This window comes from Desmodus rotundus, chromosome 6 (genome assembly GCF_022682495.2).
Source record: "Desmodus rotundus isolate HL8 chromosome 6, HLdesRot8A.1, whole genome shotgun sequence".
Taxonomy (NCBI): domain Eukaryota; kingdom Metazoa; phylum Chordata; class Mammalia; order Chiroptera; family Phyllostomidae; genus Desmodus; species Desmodus rotundus.
In genome coordinates, this window is record NC_071392.1 from 51112281 (window position 1) to 51139639 (window position 27359).

General features: G+C 38.4%; 1 protein-coding gene across 1 annotated transcript; it reads right to left on the reverse strand.

Annotated features, from left to right (window-relative positions):
* Positions 1-10390: 10390 nt before the first annotated feature.
* LOC112301755 (T-cell receptor gamma chain C region C10.5) lies at positions 10391-26168 on the reverse strand. Its single transcript, XM_071221842.1, has 6 exons — positions 26164-26168; positions 25567-25640; positions 16513-16842; positions 14088-14165; positions 13042-13092; positions 10391-10919 (listed from the first exon to the last, which is right to left on the reverse strand). Exons 1-6 carry the CDS (start codon positions 26166-26168, stop codon positions 10777-10779), a joined length of 681 nt encoding a protein of 226 aa, XP_071077943.1. The 3' UTR covers positions 10391-10776.
* Between the last annotated feature and the right edge of the window lie 1191 nt (positions 26169-27359).

A 27359-nucleotide genomic window follows, 5' to 3' on the forward strand; every position in this document is an offset into this window, starting at 1 on the left:
TGTCAGTTCACCATTGCATCAATCCCCAGCCCAAATTATGTGAGGTCCCTGCAACTGTGTAATTTTGCTACCAGCCCTCACCTTCTGCCCTACCCTAGAAGAACCCTCATGCCCATCAAGGAAGGTGTTGGAAGGTAGAGAAAGTGGAGCAGCTCCAGGCAAGAATAGCACTGTTGATCTCAGAATGGTGCCGTTTTCCCAGCATCAGCACTTCTCAGGTTGTTGTACACCTTCGGTCACTTTCTGAGTGCTGAAGTACTGAGTCTTGTTCATCTAGTCCTGTTTTAAACATCTCTTCAAAGGAGATTTATTGACTCCTCATTTCACTAAAACCCAAAGGTCTTTCTAGCATTCACTACTAAATTATGAAAAGCACAGATGTTATCATTTATATTGAAAGTTTGTCTTTATAGGATTCCCAAATGATTCCAGTATGTGTCAGTTTGTGGCTCAAATGCCATTAAGCCTGACAGGTGGACAGTGAGCACAGAACCAGGAAGTTGGCATGACCATCTTCCTCAGGCTCCTGTCAGCGTGAGAAGAAGGCCATTAGACCAGCCCACTGTCCACATGCTTTACAGCAGCTTAATAGGCTGGAAAGTGAGGCCTTTATCTGTTCATTTTATCACACATGTAACCTTAACTCTGTGACATTCATGAAGTTAAGATGTGGGGCACAGTCTTCTCTCAAGACTCTTGGCCTTGCACTCTCCTGCAGCAGACTTATGTTGGCTGCAGTCCAGGCAGACACTCTCAGAAGAAAGTGCGTGATCTGAGAAGAGTCCAGCAGCAGTGTGAGGCAGGCTGCGTTTGTGAGTGAGTAGGTTATATCCTTAACTACTACCATGGTCTTCTCACTGCTCCTTTTGTTTTTCTTATGCCTGATTCCGAGCATAATGTATGCTTTTTATAAAAAATGTGGAAAAAACAAAAATAAAAGATTATGGTTCTTCAAACCATTCAGCAGTATCAGTGTTTGACAGTTTAATTGGTTTTCTTTCTGTTTTGGGTTTGTAATCTATGTAATTGTTGCCATACAGCCTATATTATTTATATTCCTGTTTTAAACATGGGCATGTGAAGAGTTGATCTTTTCTAAAATGCTCTGAAATAAATTCCTGTATCCACACCAATTGCCCTTTAAGTGTTTGTAACACAGCCCATCTTCTGTACACAGACTGCGATAAAAACAAGGCAAAGTGTAGTATTTCTCCTTGTAAAACAACTTAAATATTTTTGTGTTCTCTCTTTTTCAAAGTGTGAACAACTCTCAGTGATAATGACTGGAGGGCACAAAGGACTGGAGATGGGGTCTCCCTGTGGAGAGTTGAAGTGGTGACATCCACTGCTGACTGACTGATGGTGAATGAAGATCCCATGTATTGTAATACCTCATAGACACGTACCATGTTCACATGCACTTAGTAACCTGCTTGTGGCAGGTGAGATAATGTAATGATCCTACGTGCAGTGGGACAGAGTCTGATTTGTAATGAATATTACAGAAAGGTCTTATGCTGTATTCCTATCAACAAACTTCTTAATGTATAATAGTAATACATTTTTAGTAAGCAAAGTATCTTTTATTTGAATTCACAGAATGGAATTATTTTGTGTCATGTCATTTATTTTGTATTTCTTTTTTAACATGTTACATTTTCTTTGTGTTTTTTGGCTCATGCAAATACGTTCTTTGTAAAATTCAAAACGTGATAAAATCCCATATATCAAAATTAGTCATTTTATTTTTCTTGTTTTGCATTATGAATTTAGCCAATAGTTCTGGAATTACCAAATGGGGTTACAAAAACATATAAAATGTCACCAGAGATTTTTTGAATTATTTTTGTCATAAAACATTAGTTTCTCCAAAAATTGCAGTTTAGCTCTAGTAGTGAGTAGTTGTGTTTACCTTCATTTGAAGCAATTTTTTAGATTGTATGTGATAGCTGTCATATCAGTATACATTTAAAAAATCACCAAATTTTTGAATTTTTTTATAGTTATTTTAATATTGAAGATGGGAGAAAATATACATTTTTGGCATGTTATGTTTTATTATTTCAAGAGAAATAAAAACACAAAGAGGTAAAATGCATTTTACACAAAGAGGTAAAATGCAAAAAGAAGATTTGTACAGCATATGGAGAAGGTGCTGTGACTGATAGAACACCAAAGTGGTATGCAAAGATTCGTGCTGGAGATTTCTCGCTGGACGATTCTCCATGGTCGGGTAGACTGGTTAAAGTTGATAGTGACCAAATTGAGACATTAATTGAGAACAATCAAAGTTCTACCATGCAGGATAGCAGACATACTGAAAATATCCAAATTAATGGAGTTATTGGTGAAAATGAGAAATGCATCATTTATTTAACAGGAAAATCTAAACAGACTTTTTAGTCAACCCAATAGTATCTTTCTCTTAGCGGACTGGTTCTGAAGTAGTCTGAGACATCTTATGTGAAACCACACTATGAATGATTGCCATCATTTTCCCTTTGTGTTTAGCTAATTTTATTGAAGTAAGCTAAATTTTACTGTGAGCTAATTTTAAAATGTGAAGTATTACCTTAATGCTTCATAGGAAGGCAGCATATCTATTTGTTTTCTTTCATTCACGTGTCATTTAAGAAAAAGTCAATTGTGCATCATGGCAACGGTGCTGGTTTGGGTGGGAACTGGCCATTTGTGCAGATCAAGTCAACTCCATCTGTGCTTGTTCTAAGAAAGAGCCAAATGACAGAAACACCTTCCAAGCTCACAGAGGGTTTGGAGCCTAACAAGGAAGAGCTTCCTATGGTGGAGAAATGGTGACGGACAGCTCCAGCATCTGGCCTTGGGACTAAAACCTCAGGAACTGAATGGTATTATCACAGCAAGAATGCTTTGTCTTGGGAGTGGACTCGCATACACACCAAGCAGTCAGATGATGCCTAAGCCAATGTTATTATATTAGTTTAACCTGAGAAAGACCTCTCATGCAAACACCCTGGGCTAAAGTGGTGGGATAAGGCCAATCATCATAAAAAACCAAGGTTCCCAGAAGTGGCCTCTCAAAGCACAGACCGAAAACAATGAAGTATCTGACGTGAATGTGTCATGAAGTCAGACTATGAAAGCCTCATGCATTGATCGACATAATAGAGCTATTCTTCCCCCAGGACTGCACAGATGGAGCCCGGGGCCTGGGCACCCACTCTGTATCTTGCTGGGATGGGGTATGGGTGGGAGTATTTGGCCTCTATGTTCACATTGCTGAACAGCCCTCTTCTACTTGACCCCAATCACACTTTTATCTGATGTTCATATCCTCTATTAAGCCTTGCTCAGGTTGATATTGAAATCTTTTTGTCCCTTTAGAGGGACTTACATGATTCAGTATATGACATTCAGTGACACAGTTGAAATTAGGGCCTTGCTGTCTCTGTGTTCCTGTGAAGGAAAAAGCTCATCACTGTCGCCCACATCTACAGTCTGTCTGTGCCATGAGGTTCACAGCCATGGGTCTTGGGTCACCTGGTCTACAATGAGAAGATGAAACTCAAGGCACAAGCCTCAGTAAATCAAATTCCATGGAAAAGCAGAGAGATTTGGTGTAATGTTCAGGATTAGCTTAGTGCTGTGTGCTCTTTCCTCTCAACAGGTTCATGTTGGACTGATGGTACAGCATCTGAATGGTCCTGGGCAAGAGATTTCCACCTCTCAGAGTAGCTAACTGGAGTCACCTTTGCATATAAAAAGTGGGGAGCCCAGGCTGGGTGGCTTAGTTGCTTGGACCATTGTCCCCAAACACCAAAAGTTTGCAGGTTTGGGTCCAATACCAGGGCAGGGCACATTTGGGAGGAAATGGATGGATGTTTCTCTCACATCATTGTCTCTCTCTCTCTCTCTCTCTCTCTCTCTCTCTCTCTCTCTCTCTCTTCTTCTCTCTCTAAAATCAATACACATATCTTCAGGTGAGAGTTAAAAAAGTGGGGAACCCCTACCCACAGCCTAAGAATATGGTACTAACCGCCTGCATGTGTATGTAAATGGATATTTTCTTTGCATTACTGGTGGTCTCTCAAATATGAGTAAAGTTGGTTGTGGTTTAACTGACCTTTTTTTATCTTATAACACCCAAGCCACTGCTTGCACAGACCTAACTGGTAGGGGCTGGTTTGACTTTGGGCATTTTCCACGAATCAACCACATTTGCCAGAGCACCTCAACAAAAGAAGCCTGAGAAACTAAAACACCATCAGCTACAGCAGCACCCTCCCACCAGGCACTCTGTTGCCTCTACCACCTTCGCTCTCCCTCCCTTACTGCCTGTTTCAGAGCAGCCCAGGTTGAGCTGAGGAAGGAAGTTGCTAAGAAGTTTGGTGGGACAGGAAATGCTGACTAGTAGAGCTCAACTGTGAAATTGGCAGCACAAAGCGTTCAGTGATTTTCAAGTGTCCTCTATGCTCCTACCTTTTCCAATGCAGAAATAGTTTTCACTAAGTCAGAGGTTTTCAACCTTTTTCATATCATGGCACACATAAACTATTAAAATTAAGTGGTACCCCCAAAATATTATTTTACTGATATGATGAAAAATAGGTATAATTTTGATTGATTTATGAAAATAATAATAGTAATCTCCTCTTTTTGCTCAAAGTGATTTTTTAAAAAAATTAGAGGACTATACTTATAGATGAGGATTTCTGGCACCACAACTTAACCAATCAGATGCAACCTTGTATGTGATGTGACCAATAAGTTGCAAGTCTATTATATGACATACCATATTTTTCAGACTATAAGATGCACTGGACCATAAGACATACCTAGGTTTTAGAGGAGGAAAATAGGAAAAGAAATTCCTGCTCCACCCCTGCCCCCACCCCCAGCAAGCCAGGTAAGCTACATTGGGACTATAAGATGTAGCCCCATTTTCCTCCCAAATTTGGGGGTGGGGAATGTGTGTCTTATAGTCTGAAAACACAGTATGTATTTATGGTCCAAGACAAGGCATTCACAACAGAATGCTACTTTTCTATTGTTTTGTTTGTTTGTTTGTTTTTAATTGACAATCTAAGGCTAAAGAGTTCAGCGCCCCTGACTAAATAATCAGGTATTGCATGTTTTAAAAATTCTTGTGGCACACCACTTGAAATTGTTGCTTTACATATAGGGCCAAGTATTTGGCCTTAAGGGGTCTGACCAAATTAATTAGAACCAAATAATAGATCTAAGTAAATTTGGTCTTTCTTGTGTCTGTTTTGTTTTTGAATGAGAACCTCTGTTTCATTTCCAAAAGAACCTGATTCACAGAACCTGAAGCTGATTACAAATAAAATCTTCCAATCTTTAAATAAGACTTTGTTTTAGCTTTAATATATCAAAGTTTTTACTTTTAAAAGATTCATTAGAGAAAATAGAAAAATATACAATTACTTTTTTTCCCACAGTTATCATACATTAAAAATTTGTTTTCAGAACAGGAGAACCAAGATGGCGGCGTAGGTAGACACACTGCGCCTCCTCGCACAACCAAAACTGACAGAAAATCAAAAGGCAAGGAAGTCCCACACCAAGTAGATAAAAAAGAAACATACATCCAGACCGGCTGGAGGGGTGGAGACGGGCAGCTGGGGCAGAGAGGACTCCCGTTGCCCTGGCGGGACCCAGACTGGCGGAGTGTGGGACAAATGGCATAGGCAGTCTGACCACTGGCAGACCCTGCGGCCCCACATTCGCGCACAGATAAACCAAGAGGGCTGGACTCAGAGTGGCAGAGAACGGGGCAGGCAGAGCGGCGGGTAGCACCCTGCGGCCCCACACTGGAGCACAGATAAACCAGGACGACCTGGAGCTAAGCAGACCGCACAACCCTGGGCTCCAGCTTGGGGGAAATAAAGCCTCAGACCTCTGATTGAAAGATCCTGTGGGGGTTGGGGCGGAAGCTGGAGAGACTCCCAGCCTCACAGGAGAGGTCATTGGAGAGACCCACAGGGGTCTAGAGCGTGCACAAGCCCACCCACTCGGGAACCAGCACCAGAGGGGCCCAGTTTGATTGTGGGTAGCAGAGTGAAAGACTGAAATCCATAGGAGAGGGGAGTGGGCGCCATTGCTCCCTCTAGGCCCCTCCCCCACATACAGCATCACAGCTCAGCGACCAGCATTACCCCGCCCCACCCCCCGGAAACACCTAAGGCTCCGCCCCTTTAAGTAACAGGGGCACCAAGACAAAAAAAAAAAAAATGGCCCAAATGACAGAACACTTCAAAGCTCCAGAAAAAATCAACTAAGCCAGGAAGAGATAGCCAACCTATCAGATGCACAGTTCAAAACACTGGTAATTAGGATGCTCACAGAATTGGTGGAATTTGTTCAAAAAGTAGATGAGAAAATGAAGGCTATGCTAAGAGAGACAAAGGAAGATGTACAGGGAACCAATAGTGATGTGAAGGAAACTGGGACTCAAATCAATGGTGTGGACCAGAAGGAAGAAAGAAACATCCAACCAGAAAAGAATGAAGAAACAAGAATTCAGAAAAATGAGGAGAGGCTTAGGAACCTCCAGGACATCTTGAAACGTTCCAACATCCGAATTATAGGGGTTCCAGAAGGAGAAGAGGAAGAACAAAAAATTGAAAACTTATTTGAACAAATAATGAAGGAAATCTTCCCCAGTCTGGCAAAGGAAATAGACTTCCAGGAAGTCCAGGAAGCTCAGAGAGTCCCAAAGAAGCTGGACCCAAGGAGGAACACACCAAGGCACATCATCATTACATTACCCAAGATGAAACAGAAGGAGAGAATCTTAGAAGCAGCAAGAGAAAAGGAGACAGTTCCCTACAAAGGGGTTCCCATAGACTGTCCACTGATTTCTCAAAAGAGACCTAACAGGCAAGAAGGGGCTGGCAAGAAGTATTCCAAGTCATGAAAGGCAAGGACCTACATCCAAGATTACTGTATCCAGCAAAGCTATCATTTAGAATGGAAGGGAAGATAAAGTGCTTCTCAGACAAGGTCAAGTTAAAGAAGTTCATCATCACCAAGCCCTTATTATATGAAGTGTTAAAGGGACTTATCTAAGAAAAAGAAGACAAAAAATAGGAACAGTAAAAATGACAGCAAACTCACAGTTATTAACAACCACACCTAAAACCAAAACCAAAGCAAACTAAGCAAACAACTAGAACAGGAACAGAACCACAGAAATGAAGATCACATGGAGGGTTATCAATAGGGGATTGGGAGGGGGAGAGAGGGGGGAAAGGTACAGAGAATAAATAGCATAAATGATAGGTGGAAAATAGACAGGGGGAGGGTAAGAATAGTGTAGGAAATGTAGAAGCCAAAGAACTTATAAGTATGACCCATGGACATGAACTATAGGGGGGGAATGTGGAAGGGAGAGGGTCAGCAGGATGGAGTTGAGTGAAGGGGCAGAAATGGGACAACTGTAATAGCATAATCAATAAATATATCAAAAAAAATTTGTTTTCAAGCCTTTGTCTATGCCTATGGTTTTATAAAGTATTCTTATTCAGCAGATAACTATGCACCTAAGTGTCCCCATACACTGACATAAGAGCTCTAGTATGTGTAAGTAAAAGGAGTAGTGTAGAATAATGTATATTGTTTACTATCTTTGTGTACTAAGGGGGGAAATTAGAATATAGAGACACATGCATATGTATTGACATATGTACATTCATAGCTGCATAATAAAATCTAGAAGGATGCCCGAGAAACAAAAGTGTGACCTGTAGGAGGTTGGGAAGGTAGGGACAGAGGTTGAAGCAGGATTTCTTAATGCATATTTTAAAGTGTTTTGTTTTTGGAGCCACGTGAAGGTATTATCTAATAATTTTAGTAGGGTTCTTCTATGCACATTATTTTTTCAACAACACTTCCTGATTGATATTTCATTTCTTTAAGTAATCTACATGTTTTGAAGATGCATAGTAATCTGTCACATGACATTCTTTTGTTTCTTCTTTTAGTTTCTTATTGGGCTTTTGGGTTAATTTGGGGCTGCTAAAAGTAGTGCTATAGTGAATGAACATCATTACACATAAGTCTTAGTCCAGGCCATCCATTTCCTTACAAAATTGATGGGCCATGGTAAGACCATGTTCTAGGCTGAGGCACCTTCTCCTGTGGGATGGGCCCTGTGATGGTTCCTGGCTGCCTGAGAGTGGAGACAGCAGCACCAGAGCTCAGGAGCTGTTTCAGTCACTTAATGGCCTCCAAGCCCGGCTACACATTAGAATTACTGAAGGAGGCTGTTTAAAGTCTGATTCCTGGCCTGTGAGGAAGTCTGGGCCTGAGTGATTTTTAAAGGCTCCAAGAAGAGAGCCACTGGTACAATGGGTAAAACAGCAGAGTTTAAGTCAGATGGCCCTGGAATTATGTGGACCCCGGTACTGCTACGTGATTGGCCTCGGGCATATTTCTTAGCCTCTCTGGGCTTCCCATCAGTGAAAGGAGTGTGACACCTGCAATGTGCTACAGGGAGAGTATTAGACAGAGAGCATGCACACTGCCTGGCAGAATTCCTGGTGCTCACTACATTGTAGGTACTGGCTGCTTTACAAATAAAACAAAAGAAAGCAAACAAAAATTGCCTAAGGGAGCCTGAAAGAGACCATGTATTTACCCAAGTGAGTATGCACTCTCACGAAGTGTTGGGTTTCTAGATTTTCTGAATTGTACATTGTTAGTAGAGTATCTCTGGCTATCTATTATTACTCAGAATTCTAATTAGCAGTTATGTAGGCCTTTGATTAACATAAAGGGTAATCAAGTGTTACATAATATTGGCCTGCTTGATTAAAAGGCCAATACTGTGAAATGCCCATGGATATACCAGAGGCTTCCACAAGGTGATTCTCAGGAACTCCGGACACGTTCTATCAAAGAGAGCAGCTGGAATGTCAGAATGGAGCACCTAGTGGCACCATCAAAGACTTGCTTTGCCTGAGACTCTTAATTAATTTCAATAACATCCCAAAGGAGGAGCTGCACACCTAGGTCACAAACAAAATAAGGTAGGATTTTCATACCATTGATAATAAAGGGAGCAATTAAAGTTCTACCAGAGTATAGAGATGAGGAGAAAATAGAGATGCACCCACAAGTCCCTCAGAAAAGTCTCACTGACTTTAGAGAAGAACCAGTGATTGATTTCTCCTTTCCTGTTGAAAGCAGGTGAAAAGGAAGCCACATGATACTAGGTAACAAAATGCAGGCTCTGAGTTTAGAGAGACCTGGTTTCAAATGCCTATTACCAAATGGTGACCATGAGCAGATCATATAATCTCTCCGACCTGTAAACTGTGGACTATACCTACCTCCAAGGGCTCTGAGAGGGTTAATGGGATTGTCTATTCCATCCACATATAACCTGTCTGAGGGGAAATAAGATTAAAGATGATTGTCAGGGTGTGTGTGTGCGTGCATGATCTATCACAGGGGTGTCAAACTCATTTTCACTGGAGGCCACATCAGCCTTGCGGTTGCCTTCAAAGGGCCAAATGTAATTTTAGGACTGTATAAATGTAACTACTGCTTAACTAGGGGCAAGGATCTCAGCACTGCCACTGGGTAGAAACAAGGTGCCAGGCCAGATAAAACAAGGATGAAGGCCGGATTCAGCCCGTGGGCCTTGTATTTGCCACCTGTGATCTCTTATTTTCTAAAGTCAAGCAACTAACAGCAGCTGTTGAGGACTTGCATGTACCAAACATTATTAACTCATCTATTTCACACAACTCCAGGAGACCAGGCACTGTGACTTCATTTTACACATGAGAAAGTCATGTCACATAGAGTTCAAATAGTTTGTCTGAGGTCACACTGATACCAATACTAGAGCAAGGTTTGAAATCCAGGCACTTTGGGTTCAGAGGGGAGGGGCCAACCTTCCACCACACAGCCTCTTGGGTGTCAGAGCAGTTCTCCTGGGTTGTTGTGAGGATCAGGAAACCTGAAGTTTGTGAAACACTAGTATAGATCTGAGCACAAAGTGCCAATCATGGTAGACGTCACACTGTCACCATTGGAATTTCCCAAACCAATGAATATGAGTATGAATATGGTGACCTTTGAGAGAGAAGTAACCTGGCCACCTTCCTTTGGCTCTGCCCCCTGTCCCCTGGAACCTGTGCTCCATAGAAGGAATTATAACTACAGTCCCAGGGAAGGAAACACAAGCCCACTATTCACCATGATGACATTGCTGACTCAGATAGCTCATCTGCCATGTTCTTAAGAGAAAGAGAAAGTCTGGGACTTTCATTAGATGTATCCAACTAAAGCAAACAGACAAAAGCAGACTTTTGATTTAAAAAACATTTATTGTGGCTGTCCTAAAAAACCAAATGCAGAATACAAGTATCCGAAGTGACAGCTTCTGGGTATGGGAAAACAGAAAGCTTTACGGCAGGTCTGTGGATAAAGAACACTAAGGAACGGGACTAGGAGCTGCAAGCTGCCTGTACTCAGAAGGCATGATCATGTAGCTTGGCTAAAGGAGCTGACTGAGATTATGGGAAGAGTGGTGCTAAAGGGCCCCCTTGGGTCCTGTACCTGAGTCATGGCTGAATTGGTTATTGTTACAGAGAGAAATTGTCTTTTGCCCAGTGGTTTGAAAACCAGTATGCAATAATGACATAATAGTAAAATGCATGTGAACTGAAATAATCCAAACCCAGAAAGGAAGTCCAACTACATCCTCAGCAGACACATCCAGGGAAAAGAAATGAAGAAAAATCGATCCTTTTGTGCCATCATCTGTTATGAACTCTTCCCATGGCCACAGACTGCTGTTCTCCTAAGCAGACAGAAGGAAATGATGGCAAAGTAGACCAGGCTCTTGAGGAGGAGGAGGAGGTAGGTGTAGTAGGCGGAGGTATTGGTGAGCTGCAACTGCAGTAAATCTAGGAGAAGTCACTTAATTAGTTTCATCTGCTCTTTTGAAAGGACAGGAGATATTAATGGGAGGAGTCGTAATCATTTACTTTATGGTCTACATTGAAGTGACACCTCCACACCCCCAAGCCCCAGAATAAACAAACATCTGCTACCACCACCAACAACAAGACAACTTAGAATGTGGCTTGAAGGTCAAGTCTCTTAGAACACTTCAAATATAAAAAACTAAAATTGCATTTTTAATGAGAGAGTCCAATGAGAAGAACGTATCTGTGGTAAATAACTTTTATCATATCTTCACCCCCACTATGTCTCCAATTAATAATAAAAGTTACTATCCTTCATTAACCACTAAGCAAACCCCAAACACTGTGAGAGTTTTTTATTAGAAACTTTCATCTTATATAATTTTTATAGTAACCTATGAAGTTATTACTTTAGTTCCAATTTTACAAAATGAGGACAGAGTGAGAAGAAATTTGCATTTATTAAGCACCAGAATGCAGATTTCAATCTCATCAACATGACTTCGCAGAACATATTTTTAGTCCCCTATAATTGTGTATCTCCAAGTGCAATGAATAATACCCTGACATCTAAGGGTTAAGGGTTAATATAAATTGGATTACTGATTTAGAAGCATGTGAGTCATTGCCTGTGCATGTGCTATGCTTCCTACTAAGGGTGCAGTCCTTGAACACACGATGGTGTTCACAGCAGGTGGCTGCGGGTTTTAGCAGAGGGCATTACGTTAACTGGAGGAAAGTGGTTAATCCAAGTGCTCTGAGACTTTAAGAAGCCACAGCTCTCTCACCTGGCTTTCCTGAGTATCCCTCATTGTGGCTGTGACACTATAGGGCAATTGCACTTAATATCTTTTAAATTTCTCAAGAAATATGTGATGTCAAGAAATAACTGACAACAGTGTGGTGGGCTAGACTGCTACTCAATAAACCTCAAGGCCAAGTCCTTTCCTGTGGAAATGTCCCTTTGACCAGCTTTATCTCCATCGTGTCAGAACTCCAGAATCATTAGTACCTGGTGTGGAAAGGGACCTCAAGAAGTCATGTGCTCAGAACTCTTTTGTATTCACCAGGTAAGGTGTTAGCTGAGGTCCAGAGCCCCCTTTATACTGGAAATGGAGGAGAGCTCAGCCTGGCTAGAGCCAATGCTTCTAGGGGCTTTCTTTGTACATATGTAGGGAGAAAAGGCCAGAAAATTGTACACATTCTATGCCAGCTAACTGAGATACCCTGTGCTGGACAATCCACATATGTGACCTTACCTCCACAATAACTGGGTTTGCTATAATTTTTCCTGGTTGGCAGGTGAGGAAAGTATTTCAGAAAATGTAAGTACCCATATTGATACCACTTGTAATTGAAACGATTGGGGTTGAAGCCCAGTCTGTGGTACTGGGGATCCAGGCACTGTCCCCAAACCCCAACGCTGCCATGCATCCATTGTGTCTCGGGGCCTTGGCTTTGGGCTTTTTTGCTCTGTGACTTGACTCTCAAAGGAAGCATAGAGAACTGAATATGTGTATACTCTTGATTCTGATGGCCTGAGTTAAAATCCAGATCTAGCTGTTTGGATTGGTGTAAGGGACATCATTTTATCTCATTGCTCTCACCTGTGAAATGGGAAAAATATACTGTGCACTTCACAGGGGTATTATGAGAATTAAACATGTCAGTTCAGGTTATTAACTACTACAATGGACAAAAGACAAAAAAATATAGAAGCAAATTGATATCACATGTTCTCTAGTCATTAGAAACAAAAGCCATACCAATGAACAAAGTCAGTGTTGAAATAATCCTGAGCATCTCATAGCACCCTCTAGTTACCATTATCTCATGCCAAAAGCCAGCATTTGCTGTGTTAAGATGACTACTAGGAAAGGATGGAATGACTTAAAATAGCACTCAGTCTATTCTGCAAAATCCAGCCATTCTGATTTTTCTTTTTCTTTTTTTTTAAATTATTTTATTGTGGTTCAATTACAGTTGTTTGCATTTTCCCCCACTTCAGCCAAACCCTGCCAGAGAAGTTCAAAAGTTAAATTGATCAGGAGGGAAAAATGCGATAACATTACATAAAGGCAAATATATGCAGAAAACTTACCACTTTTATCTTTCAGACAGTCGTCTATTGTAGAATTAATAGCAGCAACCTCTACAAGAAATGAGAGCAACAATTAATGAATTGTTTGTAATCATTATTTGACAGTGTGTGTCTGTGTGCAGATAGACAGACACATAGATAGATAATAGACAGATGATAGATAGAATCTGCCCACAGAGAGGAGAGAACCATTAAAAATATGCCCCCCCATTCCAGGAAGAGATGACCAGACTCCAAGTAATTCAGTAAATCGAATTCATATATTGTATATCTGCACATGAAGATGCTGCTCATGAAGGATACATTTTTTCTGTTTAACCAAAACTGGAGCGTACTATACAAGACTACCTGTTTTCACCTGCATTCATTGCTCCTAGCACAGTGCCCACTGCAAAGTAGCTGTTCAATGCATATGACACTTGTCAAATGGAAAAAGTAAACAGAAAAACAAGCTGCTCTACAGTCTTCAGCACACACACTGCTGACATGAACACTTGCTACCAAAATAAATTCCTTTAATCATAGAATCCACAACAGAATCTTACAGATTTGAAGGAATCTGTTGTAGACAGATTTCCCAACGAAACCATGCCTTTTCCATTCATTCTTAAGCCCTATGACTCCAGCTCATGCACATAATTTTCTGGAGTTGTGGTCTTTGCTGATGTGACAATACTATTAAAGAAACTAATGTCTATTGAGGGATTATTACTGGGTGACATAGTGTATGCTAAATGCTTCAGATGTCTTACTTTACTGAATCTTCCAGTGACACTGAAGTGAGTTGTATTTTGGAGGATCCATGCAACAGATGACAAAATGAGGTGTAGTAGTAGTAACTTGCTGAGTCATACCAGTGACGGCAGAGCCAGCATTCAAAGGATTGTTGTGGGAGAGTAAATGGAAAAGAACATGTGGAAACTACTCTGTACAGTAATACATAGAATAGTATTTTTTTTTAACATGACACATATTTTCTCTGATACGTTTAAGTCCAAAATCAGTTTCACTGGCTTGAGGCCCCAGAACAGGATCTTTTTTCTTACCTTTTTCAGACTCTAGACTTTTATTTTTTGCATTCCTTGGCTCATGGTCCTGTATTCTCACAGCTTCTGTCACATGCCCTAAAGAGAGACAACATCATTCCACCTTGGTAGGCACCGAAAACATCGTCTCTCCCCGATTCCTTAATTAGGCTTACCAAATGACCTTTACATTATAGGAGCTTGGCAATTCACTGTAATTCTTTCCAGAAATATGAAGATAAACCAAGCCACGTTTAGTCTTATTTATCTATAATGTTTTAAAGAGGCAAATAGACATAAAAAGACAAAATTTCTTAAAAAGTTCATTGACCATTGGACAGAGGAAAACAGTGGCAATAGCTGCTTTGGTTTGTCCGTTTTCTACCAGATGTGTTCCTCACCATATGGGTACCGTTGTGGAATGCGATTCCATGCACTCAACAGGATCTGTTTTTGGTGTGCACTAAAGTAAGGGTGTGAGGTATAGGCTTTGGGGTAAATCCCAAGATTGAAAATGTAAGTACAATTATGTTGAGATATTAAAATATCCTCAAGAATTCATATTACTATGTGTTAAAATTCTGTTTATTTTCCTTACAGTGACTTTATTCAATAAAAGACAAGTAAAAATCTCTTATCACCATGTATTGATTGAGGTAAAACTAATAAAGTAACAACTTTTCATAATCAAATATGTGTGTATCCTAATTCTTTTTCCTAATTTAATTGAAAACTTGGACCACATTACTTTTATCTCTCTTTGAAATCACTCCTTTGATTTGTGCTACCGTGTTATATTTTTAGCTTTTACCAAAACAAACAAAAAACTTCCAAGAAACAACATTTGAAATTTGCCATAGAATGACGTTAACAAAATACCCTCATTAGCTTTGTTGCTGTGAGAAGCCCATGGGGTACATTTGTCACAGAAATTAAGTGTCAGGTAAAACATCTTGTGCCAGACCATTTCTCCTGTATGACAGTCACCCACCAGACAGTCATGATACTAGAAAAATGAAAACAAAAGACAACACTTAGGCCCTGGGATTATGTTAAACTTGTGCTTTGTTCATTTGCTGCTCTCTGCTTCTGAGCCATAGAATTAGGAAAAAGTTAGGGCTGTTTTGGCCATCTTACTTTAGTTTTAGGAAAGAATATAAAAAAATAGTGGTATATGAATAAACACATCCATGTTATATTTCCAAAAGCAAGCATTTTCACTGACATGATTTCATTTGCTCTTCAGCACAGCCCCAGGAGAAAGCCAAGGCCAGGGTTCAAACCTGATTTGATCATTGGGGAAACTCAGGACTGAGAAGGAAAAGCTTACTTCCGAAATTCTCACTGGTACACACAGCAAAGGTCTCAGCACGCCTTGTTATGGGCTTCTTCCCCACTGCTTAAAGGCCTTGTTAACCACCGGGAACTACACCAACTGACTCCTTCCTATGGGCACTCTGGGGCCTTTGGTCTGTTTTGTTAATACTCAGGGCTTTACCTTCTGAGTCTAGGGAGTTCCCAGACCACTGCTGGGGCTAGAACACATTCAGCATTCTGCCTACACTGTCTAAATATGTATGTATCGGAATCAAAGGCCCTCCTTTGGGACAACATGCCTGAATCTTGAGTGGCCCTGAATGTTCAGGGAAAGAGGATGTTGCCTTCACTGTGTGCATCCTTCTCGGGACAGCAGTTCATCCTAGTGCATTCATCCACAGGCTTCCAGGCCTGGCTCACGCTATTACTGCAATACATGTGTGTTTCCAATGGCAAGAAATACGCTCATTATGCAGAACGGAAATCTGTTTCTACACATCAGCCTCACCCAATCTTTAATTATGAAATTTACCTACAGTAGTATGAAAAATACAAACCTGAAAAACTTAGGAGCATACAAACACCACAGGGCTAAATCATTGTTTTTGTTGAATCTTGATCTGACCCCCTCAGAAGGACACCACCTGTTGCCTAACAATTCACTGATTATACTTTGAGTATAGCAACACTGAAGTGATTGTGACTTTGTAGCTGAGGAGAAAATTCCTGAAAGATATATAATTGTTCTTATTTTCTGGTCATATAAGATTACCAAAAGTGGAATCTCTTTTTCAGCATTTATTATGTGCTAAATTGCTAGGTGCTTTCATGTATGTTGCTTCATTTAAACCTCACAACAACCCTAAAAAGCATTGTGTGACTTTAATATTTTGGATGATAAAACTGTGGCTGAGAATACTAAAATTCTTTATTTCTTTATCTCTTTATGTTCCAAAGCCTATACTCTTTTAATTCTGTGGGGAAATGGCAGTACATTTTTGCTACTATTAAATGTAGCCACATTTAAGAATGATTTATATATACCTTTTTTATTAACACTTGACAGACACTTGGGGCCGTTGCTCTGGGAACAGAAGTGCTCTGGGAGGTTATATGTGTTTACACATACCTTTGTTTATTGAAGGGAAAAGAATCTCTTGATCAACTCCTCTTTTATTATTCTCATGTTTGACGATGCATTTGTGTTCTTTGTCCATTGACTGTGCAGCCACGGTCAGCCAGCTGAATTTCATGTATGTGTCGTTAGTCTTCATGGTATTTCCCTGCTGGGATGCCAGAACTGCATTGCCGTCCTTTTCCTTCCAATATACCTTAATAACATCGGGGAAAAATTTCTCAAGGAGACAAAGATATGTCCCAGCCTTATGAAGACTGATTTCCACAACTGAAGGAAGAAAAATTGTGGGTTTGGGAGCAGTGTCTGAATCAAGACTTCTCTCTGTGGGGGAAATGGAAGAGCAATTCAGAACTGGGGAAACACAAACATTGTGTTGTTTGGAACAACCTGATATAGTAAAAGGAAGAAAAGCTGCCATTGAACTAGTGCTTATAATGGCTTTTCACCCATGATATATTTGATGTATGTATTATTGTTCTTATTTTCAGAGGGGAAAAGAAGTTCAAGAGGTTATGTAACTCCCCCAAAGCCATAGCTATTAAATGGCACATCCTGAATTAAAACTTGGGCTTTGTTCCTTCTCCACATGCTAAAATGAGGTGTGACTTTTAACTGCTCCAACATTTGTAATTTTATTTGTTTGTTTTTTAATCTCTCTCATTTTATCATAGTTGAAGGATAGATGGCTGGGATAGGGAAAAAGACCAGGAAGTACCTTAGATAATCTCTCTTCAGATGAAAATCTTTAGGTGCTTCCAAAGTGCAAAAACAGAAGAAAGCAAAACAAAAAACAAACACAGACAGCAATATGGCAATTGACAGAGAAAAAGGGGGCCGGGGGAGGTAGAAGAGGGTAAACAGAGGATGAATGGTGATGGAAGGAGACTTGAGTTTGGGTGGTGAACACATGATGCAATATACAGATGGTGTTATAGAGTTGTACACTTGGGAGGAATGGTGGGGGGAAATGGAGACAACTGTACTTGAACAATAAAAAATGTGAGAAAAAATTAAAAAATAAAATTGTACACTTGAAACCTGTATAGTTTTATTAACCAATGTCACCTCAATACGTTCAACAAAAATAAAAAAATAAAAAATACTTATCTCTCCCCATGAATTTTGTAACTTAAGTTCTCTCTGGCCACACATTCTCATGTTCTGTAACTCTGTAGAAACTCGGTCTCTGTTTAACTGATTCTGGAATGCAACAAATTACCTTTTTAAAATGTTTTCTAAACAATGCGCAATCACTTGTTTTGATAGGAATCTATCTCCATTTGTACTTAATTTATCAAGGTGTTCTTTTGGCTTCACATATGGACTCATGCCCTAGTTGATTTAGTTCTAGTTGATTTCTAATTTTATATAACATCTTAATTCACATCTGAACCACTCCATATTTTTTAGGGCACCTCCAAATTATTCATGATGCTTTGTATTTAGAAGCAAAAGAGTAACACTTCCAGAACTTCTATTAACATTTTTATTGATTGTTTTCAGAAATACATATTAATGTAGCAAAGAAATGCCCTTAACAGAATTTCATTTCACTTTAGAAAAGGTTCACCTAAAGCCTATGTTATTTTTTAAGTTCATTTGAAGTTTCGGCATGACAATTATACTATATTTTAAATATACCATATTTTGGCCCTGAATGACTTCTGTAAAATCTCTATGTACCCTGTAAGGCTACTGAGCTATTTTAAAAGTCCATCATTTTCTTTGTTTTCATCTGCTGAATAAAATATATACATAATTGGAGTAATGTTAAAAGCTATGTTTCTAAAGTTTTTTGGTAGACCTAAAGTCAAAATATGTATCAAAACATGATGTATATAAAAAGGCATCCCACATGAATGCTGAAATGTTACTTGATTATGTATTTATTAAAAACCAATGATTGAAATTATAAGTGTTAAAGCCCTTTCTTATTTGTTTCCCAGTTAAAACACAAATTTCTTGCTCTAGTTTATTTGGGCTAGCTTGGAGTTACTTTAGTAATTCTGTGGGCTATTTTATAAGAGAAAAAGTGAGATATCTCATTTGAGAACAAAACGAGAAAATGATTGAGTATTTCTACCTGTGGGAGAAAGTTCCTGATTTTTATACTAAACCAATAAGCAACCATTTTGAGAGGTTTTTTGTTTGGGGCATGTTGTAAACATAATTAAGCTATATTGTGCTTATTTTAATTGTATACATCTTTCTTTTAGTGGCATAGTATTTTTTCTTATAACAGTAAGGCAATGTATATTTCTCCAACTGTATATTTTGTCTTTATTTTAAAAGCATCTTATATAAAGTAATATTACAGTAATTTTTAATTGCATATTATATAGACATAATTTTAGTCTCTAGCCAATATATTAAAGAATGTAAAATATCTAAAAACTTTTTTCCATAGCAATATTTCTGATTCATTATTCTAAAGAAATCAAAAATCAAATGACAAACTTGATATATTTATGTGGTAACATACTATTTTTGTCACATACCCTTTTGTCAACTACCCTTTTTCTTAGCTAGATTTTTCAAGATAAAATGAATCTTGAACTTCCATATGTTTCTCAATGTAAAAGTTAACAGAGTATTAAATAATGTCATTAATTATATATGGTTAGTACCTATATTTTGGGTAATTGCATTATATGTTATTTCTTTATACATTTTTAAAAAACATAGTGATGATGTTTCTTAATGTCAAAATCTTTTTCATGATGGAAAGAATTGAAACCAGCTTAAAAAATCAATTAGCCTTCCCATACATTTATATAAAGTCCTTAGCATAATCAAATAATGCATCTGTGTTAAATTGCCTAGGTTGCTTGTATCTATTCAGACACATCAGTATGAGAAGCATGTAATTTTACCAGACTTTATATAAATGTCAACTATGTTTTCAATAGAAAGTATATTTCAAACCTACATATTGATATTGTGTTCTCTATTTTTCTTGTCATTTTTCTTTTATCAAACAAGTAGTTATAATTATTTTATTTTTAAAGGTAAATTTCAAACTCATGACATTTCTAACTATATTTAATTTACTTTATATATGGACCATTTTCATATGAATTTAAGCTTTTATGAAGCCAAACCTTATTGGCTATGAATTTTAGGGTCAATAAATGTTGGTATTAGAAATAATTTTAATTAAAATGGATTAAGATTTAAAGCAAACATACCAACAATAAGAATTATAAACAAACACGTGTTAATTTCATTTTTCTTGCCAGTGAGGGAAAAGTGGTGGTAAAACTAAACCAATACCTCCAGACTCATTTTTTCATGAGTAGTTAGCAGTGCACATGAATTCTCTGGGGAATTTCTGCTCTGTCAATGTTATTGGCTGCAAACAACTCTTCATACTGGATACAATTCTTCTTTACATTTGAATTGGGGGAACACCTATTCAGCACCTACTATATGTTAGACTATGTGCAGGTACTTCATTCACACCAACTCAGTCAATTCTCCTACAACCCCTCTGGATGCATCTTTATCTCATTTTATGAATTACAAAACTGAGGCAAGAGAATAACTGCCCAATTTCATATAAGCAGTAAGTGGTGGAGCCAGAGCTCCATTTGATCCTGACTCCAAAGCCCAGGCTCTTTCACTACATCATTCCACCATCAGAAATGGAAATGTATCAACTCACAAAACTGACTTATAGTAATAAACTTAGTCCTTGGGCCAAACACTTCCATGATAATCGTATACATTATACATAAGCATTGTGTACAAGACCAGGTATACAAAAAAGCTGAATCCAGCTATGATAAATGCACAAAGTTGTCTATGTGTACCTGTTAGGATTTGTTTTACAATCTCTCCTACGATTTCTACATCTAATACCCATCAACTTCTGTTTTACCTAAATATTCTGTTATTCCAATTTAACTGTTTCTTGCCTTCCCTCTATTACCTTGAAAAATTGCATTCTTCTGATACCTACCTGTGACGACAAGTTTTGTTCCATCACCGAAGAGTTTTCTACCATACTTCCACAGTGATTCAACCAGTATCAAAAACTTTACTAACTTAGTTTCTCTGAGTTTTTCAAATTCTAGTGGAACTATAATGGTTTGCAAATCAAGGGATCAATGTTCTGCTTCTGGTTCAATTTGTAACAAGTTCTATGGCTGAGACAATAAAGTAAATTAACGTTTTTGGTACTTTATTTATCTGAAAACAATGACTTGAGTGTAAATCAATTCAACATCACTACTAGTGACACCAAAATGAAACAAGATTTGAAAAGCAATTTGATTACAAATGCTATGGAAATAATACTATAATAATTATTAACCATTTGATGGTGATGACTTTGTACTCCAACCTGATTTTTTTAATCTCATGGGACCAAACTTTGCCCTTACCAGTAGGAATTCAGCAATTTGGGGTTGCAGCCAAATCTGTAGTAATGCAGTCCACTTTGCTCTAATATGTCTGGAATTCTGAAAGCCATCACCACAGGAAGGATGACTTTCACACAGTTAATTAGCATACAATCTTTTGTCTTGTCTATCTGCATTCCCAGTGTTTAGAAAACCAAAGGGAGCCGATGGCCATACCACAGGATCTTTTCTGATCTCCCAAGAAAGTCAAAGTGAACACTGGCTAAAGCCAAATTATATATAGTCAGTATATACAGCTGCTTCACTTGTGTTGTCCAAAACAAATAGCTCTTTCCACAATTAACAGACAGCACAATCTATTTGCATTCCAAGCTTTCACCAGAAATTTCAGCCTCAAACTGACATCTTTCAGCTGATGCTGAAAGTTCAGCTTAAAGCTCCTGGCAGTGGGCCTTCAAGACGGAATGACAAGAGAAAGGAAGGGTGCCTGTCCTCAAATCCTCCTATTGTCAAGTTAAATATCTAAAACATACCTGCCTGACCATATCTGCTGAGGGTCACCATCTGCGAATGTCATCAAATGCTATAATGCCCATAGCATTGATGTAGTGGCATAGTACAATGGGTTTGATTAAAGACTATTTCTGCCATTTGATAAACTGGATGTTGAAGACAATATTCACTTTACTTCACTTTCTTCCTAACGGACTCATGCATTTAAATTGTTTTCTAACTTTATAGTGGGTGGGAGAAATGTGTTTGAAAACTTGGAGTGTTTCATTTTATCCATTAATAAATAGTATGTATTCCACTACAGAATTTCCTATACTTTTTTCTTTTTTTCTAAAATCACTTCTAGAAAATTGAGATATAATTTACATAACCTTCTTACCTTTGAGTGTCAAATTTTACCCTGTGCTTTTTGCTGGATAATTATAGATCTCCTTTCTTCTGCTTTCTGTAGTGCTTTTGATCTTCTATTCTTATTTCATGGTCTGACTGCAACTTTGATTTAGGTCTTCTCAAGCAGAGATTGGAAATAGGCATTTTAAGATATAATCAATAGTTTGTGCATTGTAGATTGTTCCTTTTCTGCCTATGGGGCTAATAGTTTAATAAGATCTGTAATAAAAATGACATGAAAGCTGAGAGATTATGTTTGTAAATCCTAGCTCTGTGATATAGATGAAAAACATGTAGAATTCAGACTGGGGAGATCTGGACAGGTACATGAAAAAAAAAAAAAGAAACTAGACCACCATTTTACACTATTATACCAGAGTAAACTCAAGATGGATAAAAGACAAATACAAGTCATGACATCATGAAAGTCCTAGGAAAAACAGGGGCAGTAAAATTTCTAATATCTCACACAGTAATATATCAACAATATATCTCCGAGGGCCAAGAAAATAAAGGAGAGAATAATCCAGTGGGAATACATCAAAGTAAACAGCTTCTGCATTGCTAAAGAAAAAATCAGCAAAATGAAAAGGGAGCCAACAGCATAGGAAAATATATTTGCCATTGATACCTCAGACAAAAGTTTGATCTCCAAAAGTATAAAGAGCTCATGTGACTCAACATCAGGAAGACAAACAATACAATTAAAAAATGGGCAAAGGAACTGAACAGGCACTTCTCCAAGGAGGACATATGTAGGGCCCATAGACTTATGAAAGGATGGTCAACATTACCAGCCATCAGAGAGAGGCAAACTAAACCCACAATGAGATACCACTTCACATGGGTCAGAAAAGCCATCATTAACAAATCAACAAACAACAAGTGTGGCAAAGTTGTAGAGAAAAGGGAACCCTAGTGCACTGTTGTCAGGAATGGAGACTGGTACAGTCACTGTGGAAAACACTAGAGAATTTCCTCAAAAAATTAAAAATGGAACTGCCTTTTCATTCAGTGATCCCACTGCTCTTAGTGTATCCTAAGAACCATGAAACACCAATTCAAAAGAACCTGTGCACCCCAATGATTATAGCAGCGTTATTTACAAGTAGCCAAGTTCTGGAACAGCCTAAGTGCCCACCGTTAAGTAAGTGGATCAAAAAGAGTGGTGTATTTACATAATGGAGTACTATGAAGCAGAAAGAAAGAAGGAACTCCTACCTTTCACGACAATAAGCCAGGTGAAAAAAGACAAATATCATATGATCTACCTATAAGTGGAACCTAGTGAACAACACAAACAAACAAGCAAAATAGAACCAAAGGCAAGGGAACAAGGAACAGACTGACAGTAACCAGGGGGGAGGATGGAGGAGTATAACAGGGGAAAGGAGGGGAAGGGTCTAGTCAAGGAACATGTATAAAGCACCCGTGGACATGGACAACAGGGTGGGGATTGACTGTGGGAGCAGGGGTTGGGCAGGGTAGAAGAGAGCAATGGGGAAAAATTGGGAAAACTGTAATAGAAAAACAATTAAAATGTTAAAAACACTAGTAATAAACCCCATGTTACTGGATTACAATTGAAGGTATCATCACTCTGTATTTATAGAAATAAATATAGATATAAATGTGAAAAATAATAAAAACTTTTTGCATAAAAGAAAAAACAAACAAACTGAATGTGGCAGATCATAAAGTGAGGCTCTCTTTCTCAAAATTATCCCTAACAAAGCTGGGGGTGTCTTATATTTCAGTTCTTGTGCAAACTCTCATAGTGAAAGATGCTCTCCCTATACACTGTTTTGATCAAAAAATAATACAAAAAATGTCAAAGTAAAATAAATTATTTTTTAATTTATTATAAAATCTCAGCTAATACTAACTTTAGAACTAGCACTGATTTTAGACAATAAAGACATTTAACATGGATTAATTCTAAAATAACTTCTTTCTAGATTCCAATTCCCACTGGTAGACTAATGAGTTGTTACAGAATGTAATTCTTTATGGGTCATCTATTAAGCTATTTATTGCTAAAAGACTGCTTTTTTGGACTTATTTCCTTTACAGTTTCCAGGGCACTTACTGTACATGCTGTGCTGCTTATCAGAGGCTCCTATTTGGTTTGGTATTACTGCAGCTGACCCATCATGAGGGGAAAGGCAGAGCTGAGTTATGCAATTTAATCAGCAACACCATTTAGTACAACTGATTTAGTTATTTTACCAACAACAATATTTGTAGCAAATTTGATGCCAATATAGGAACAAAACTGAGTGGAATGGTATCAAAAGATCTTGTCATTTTATAGAAATACCCTAAGAATCATAATTAAAGTATTTAATAAATGCACATTTAACATGACTTACTTGATCTTTTGGGGTAGAGTGAAGGGTGGCATATTTAGAAGCAGAAGCATTGTTTTCATGCAAGAGTAGTAGTTTAACATATGAACTGTTACTAACTAAGTAATCAATTAAAGAGTCCATTTAATTGGTTAGATTATGGCCCTGGCTGGTGTGGCTCAGTGGATTCAGCACTGGACTACAAACCAAAGGGTCATGGTTCGATTCCCAGTCAGGGCACATGCCTGGGTTGTGGGCCAGGTTCCCCAGTGTGAGGTGCATGAGAGACAACTACACATTGATGTTTCTCTTCCTCTCGTTATCCCTCCATTCCCCTCTCTAAAAATAAACAAATAAAATCTTAAAAAGTCATGGAAGAGAAAATATTCAGAACACAACTTAATGTTTCCAATATCTCACATAATGGTCCAGACCATGCACTTTGGAATAGACAAGTCTCTTGAATCCTAAACTTTGTGATAGTAACTTGTCATGCAACCCGAGGCAATTAACCAAACTACTGTAAGCCTCAGTTTTCTTATCTATGAAATGCACATGGTCTGGGCCATTTTTCAAATTCTTCCACAAAACAAAATATATGTATTTTATAAGCAATAACTCTTACATGAATTAAGAGAGGAAACACCTCATGAACCCAAGAACTTCTACATCTATGGCATCCACAGGAGAAAGAACATGGGGCCCAACCAAGCCAGAATCTGATCTACTAGACAAGCTTTTTGAGTGCTGGGAAAATGTCTTTTTCATTCTTTTATCTCCAGAATTCAGCACAGAAACTGTCTTCTATAAATGTTTGCTGAGGCAATGAATGAACAAATGAGGATGTAAAACCATGCAGATTTTTTTTTCCTAGATTTTGGAGTGGAAATGATTTATTAGGCTAATAATTCCATTAAACTGGTCCATCTCTACAGGCAGTATAACAAGACTAATGATAGCATAAATTGTGATAATCTTTACTCATTCACTGTAAGAATTAAGTCTTTGCATGGCTATTAGATATGAGATAAAAAACCAATAATGTATCAGATTATTGAGAGAACAAAGTACTATGTTTTATTTCCAAATATCATGAACAAAAGTGTCTATCAATTAAAAGACAATATACAAGAAAAGCATCTTAAACTCATAATTTATACCATAGTATACAGACATGGTACTCAACATATTTTAATTTATAGTATGGGTGTACTTTTTTTTGTGTACATGTATTCTAAGAATAGAATTTCAATCAGATGACATGCAGAGAAGAAAATAAACCATTTACAAAATAGTGCTGTGACCAGTAGCTGTAAATTTTCTGTTTATATGTTGAGACTGAGAATGTGGCATTCAGATTAGGGTGATTATAAATTATTTTTATCCAAATAGCAGCTACCAGTTTTTCAAACATAGAAGAAATTACTTACCAGAGGGAATCACTATGAGCTTCGTCCCTTCAGCAAATATCTTGATGAGGTTTAAACGATCACACTGGTTACAACTCCTTCAAAAAATCTCACCATTCTCCTAAGGTTCATCATGTGACCAGCATTGTGGGGAAAAAAAATGGCCATTTGATCTTCTGGGTTCCAGTGGAAGCCTTAAGTATAGGTTTTGTGGCATCTGATAGTTTATAAGTTTTCCTCAGATAAATTGACCCAGATGTCTGCTTTTTATCAAGGCAGTAATTATTGAAAAGGACTGATAGAAAATAAAAGAAGAAGAGCAGGAAAAGAGATCAAGCCAGACTGGTCAACCACCTACTTTCCCTAATTACCAGGAAATGTATTCAGAGAATTAAGAATTTTTGCTTCCAGTTGTTCAATTGTATGAAAGTGCTGAGGGATGACATCAAAGGGAAGGCCCTTCCTTCTATTCTCAGAAACACCAGGGCTGCTCCTCCAGTGGTTTTGGATTATTTCTGAAAAGAGGAAACTCTGAAGTAACTGAAAATGCAAGTCTCCCAACACAGATGTATTTGATAAATGTGAAAAAAACTCTCCATTTTTAATAAAGCTACTTACCTCATTTGACAATGTGATTGATTACCAGACAATGCAAAATGGGACAATAATTTCTTGATGGCATTACTTTTCCTGGAATAAAAGAGGAGATTTGTGGAATTTTATCTCCTGTAAAGTAACAGATTTCTTATTTAAACTAAAATTTAAAAACAAAATGCAGTTCTACAATTTGTTGAAAAGATTCTCTTGAAAGTTGTTCTGCAATCTTATGCCTCTTATCTTGGGTCAGGGGAACAAAAATTGTCAGAAGCAGGGGAGTGTTCCTGTGGGTACACATGGGTTGTCCATCTGCCTCCCCAGAGAGGACAGGCCCTGGTGACTCCCAAGTGCACATCAGATCCAGGTCCAGACCTGGGTCCCATGAGCAAACTTTGCCTCTGTCCCTGAGAATGAAGCTGTGACATGGTCCTGGTGGGAAACTGTGCATTCACAGCACAATCTAAACCCAACACAGTGGGAGAGGTTGTGGGGGTAGGATGAAAATTATTTTTAAAGATTATTTTTTGTTCATTGAGCATTTCAAGTTATTATTCCTTAGAACTATCAAATACCTTTTGCACTTACTGTAGATGTAGATAGTACCCACTGAGTTCCTTTCTGATAGCTTGTCCTCTTTTTGTCCTTATTCCAAGACTATTAGCAGAATTATCTGCATCTTTAAGAGTTGTTTATATTTCAGACTTCAGGCCACAGTAGAGGTGTGGTAGACATACTGTGCCTCTTTGCACAACCAAAAGGACAACAAATTTAAAAAACAAAAAACAACTAGAACTGACAGAAAATCAAACTGTATTGAAGTCCAACAACCAAGGAGTTAACGAAGAAACATTCATCCAGACTGGTAGGAGGGGTGGTGACAGGCAGCCCGGGGAGAGGACTCATGGCAATGTGGTGGCTGGAAGACCAGGGTGAACAAGGTAGCTGGCAGACCGAGTGAGGTGGCTGCTGGTGGACAGGGTGGTCCCACATTGGCATGCAGATAAACCAGGAGGAACAACTGGGAAGTGGGCAGACCACACAATCCAAGGTTCCAGCATGGGGAAATAAAGCCTTAAAAACCTTTGAAAAAACCTGTTAGGGTTGAGGTGACAGGAGAAACTCCCAGCCTCACTGGAGTTTGTTGGAGAGACCTACAGGGTCCTAGAATGTACATAAACCAACCCACCTGGAAATCAGCACCAGAGAGCCCAATTTGA

Excerpts from the sequence above, each read along its gene's own strand:
- LOC112301755 (XM_071221842.1), bottom strand. Across the intron at positions 16,843-25,566 it reads GCTCATAGTGATTCCCTCTG|AGAGAAGTCTTGATTCAGAC; the intron begins GTAAGTAATTTC and ends TTTCCCCCACAG. Across the intron at positions 13,093-14,087 it reads AAGTCTAGAGTCTGAAAAAG|AGGTTGCTGCTATTAATTCT; the intron begins GTAAGAAAAAAG and ends CATTTCTTGTAG.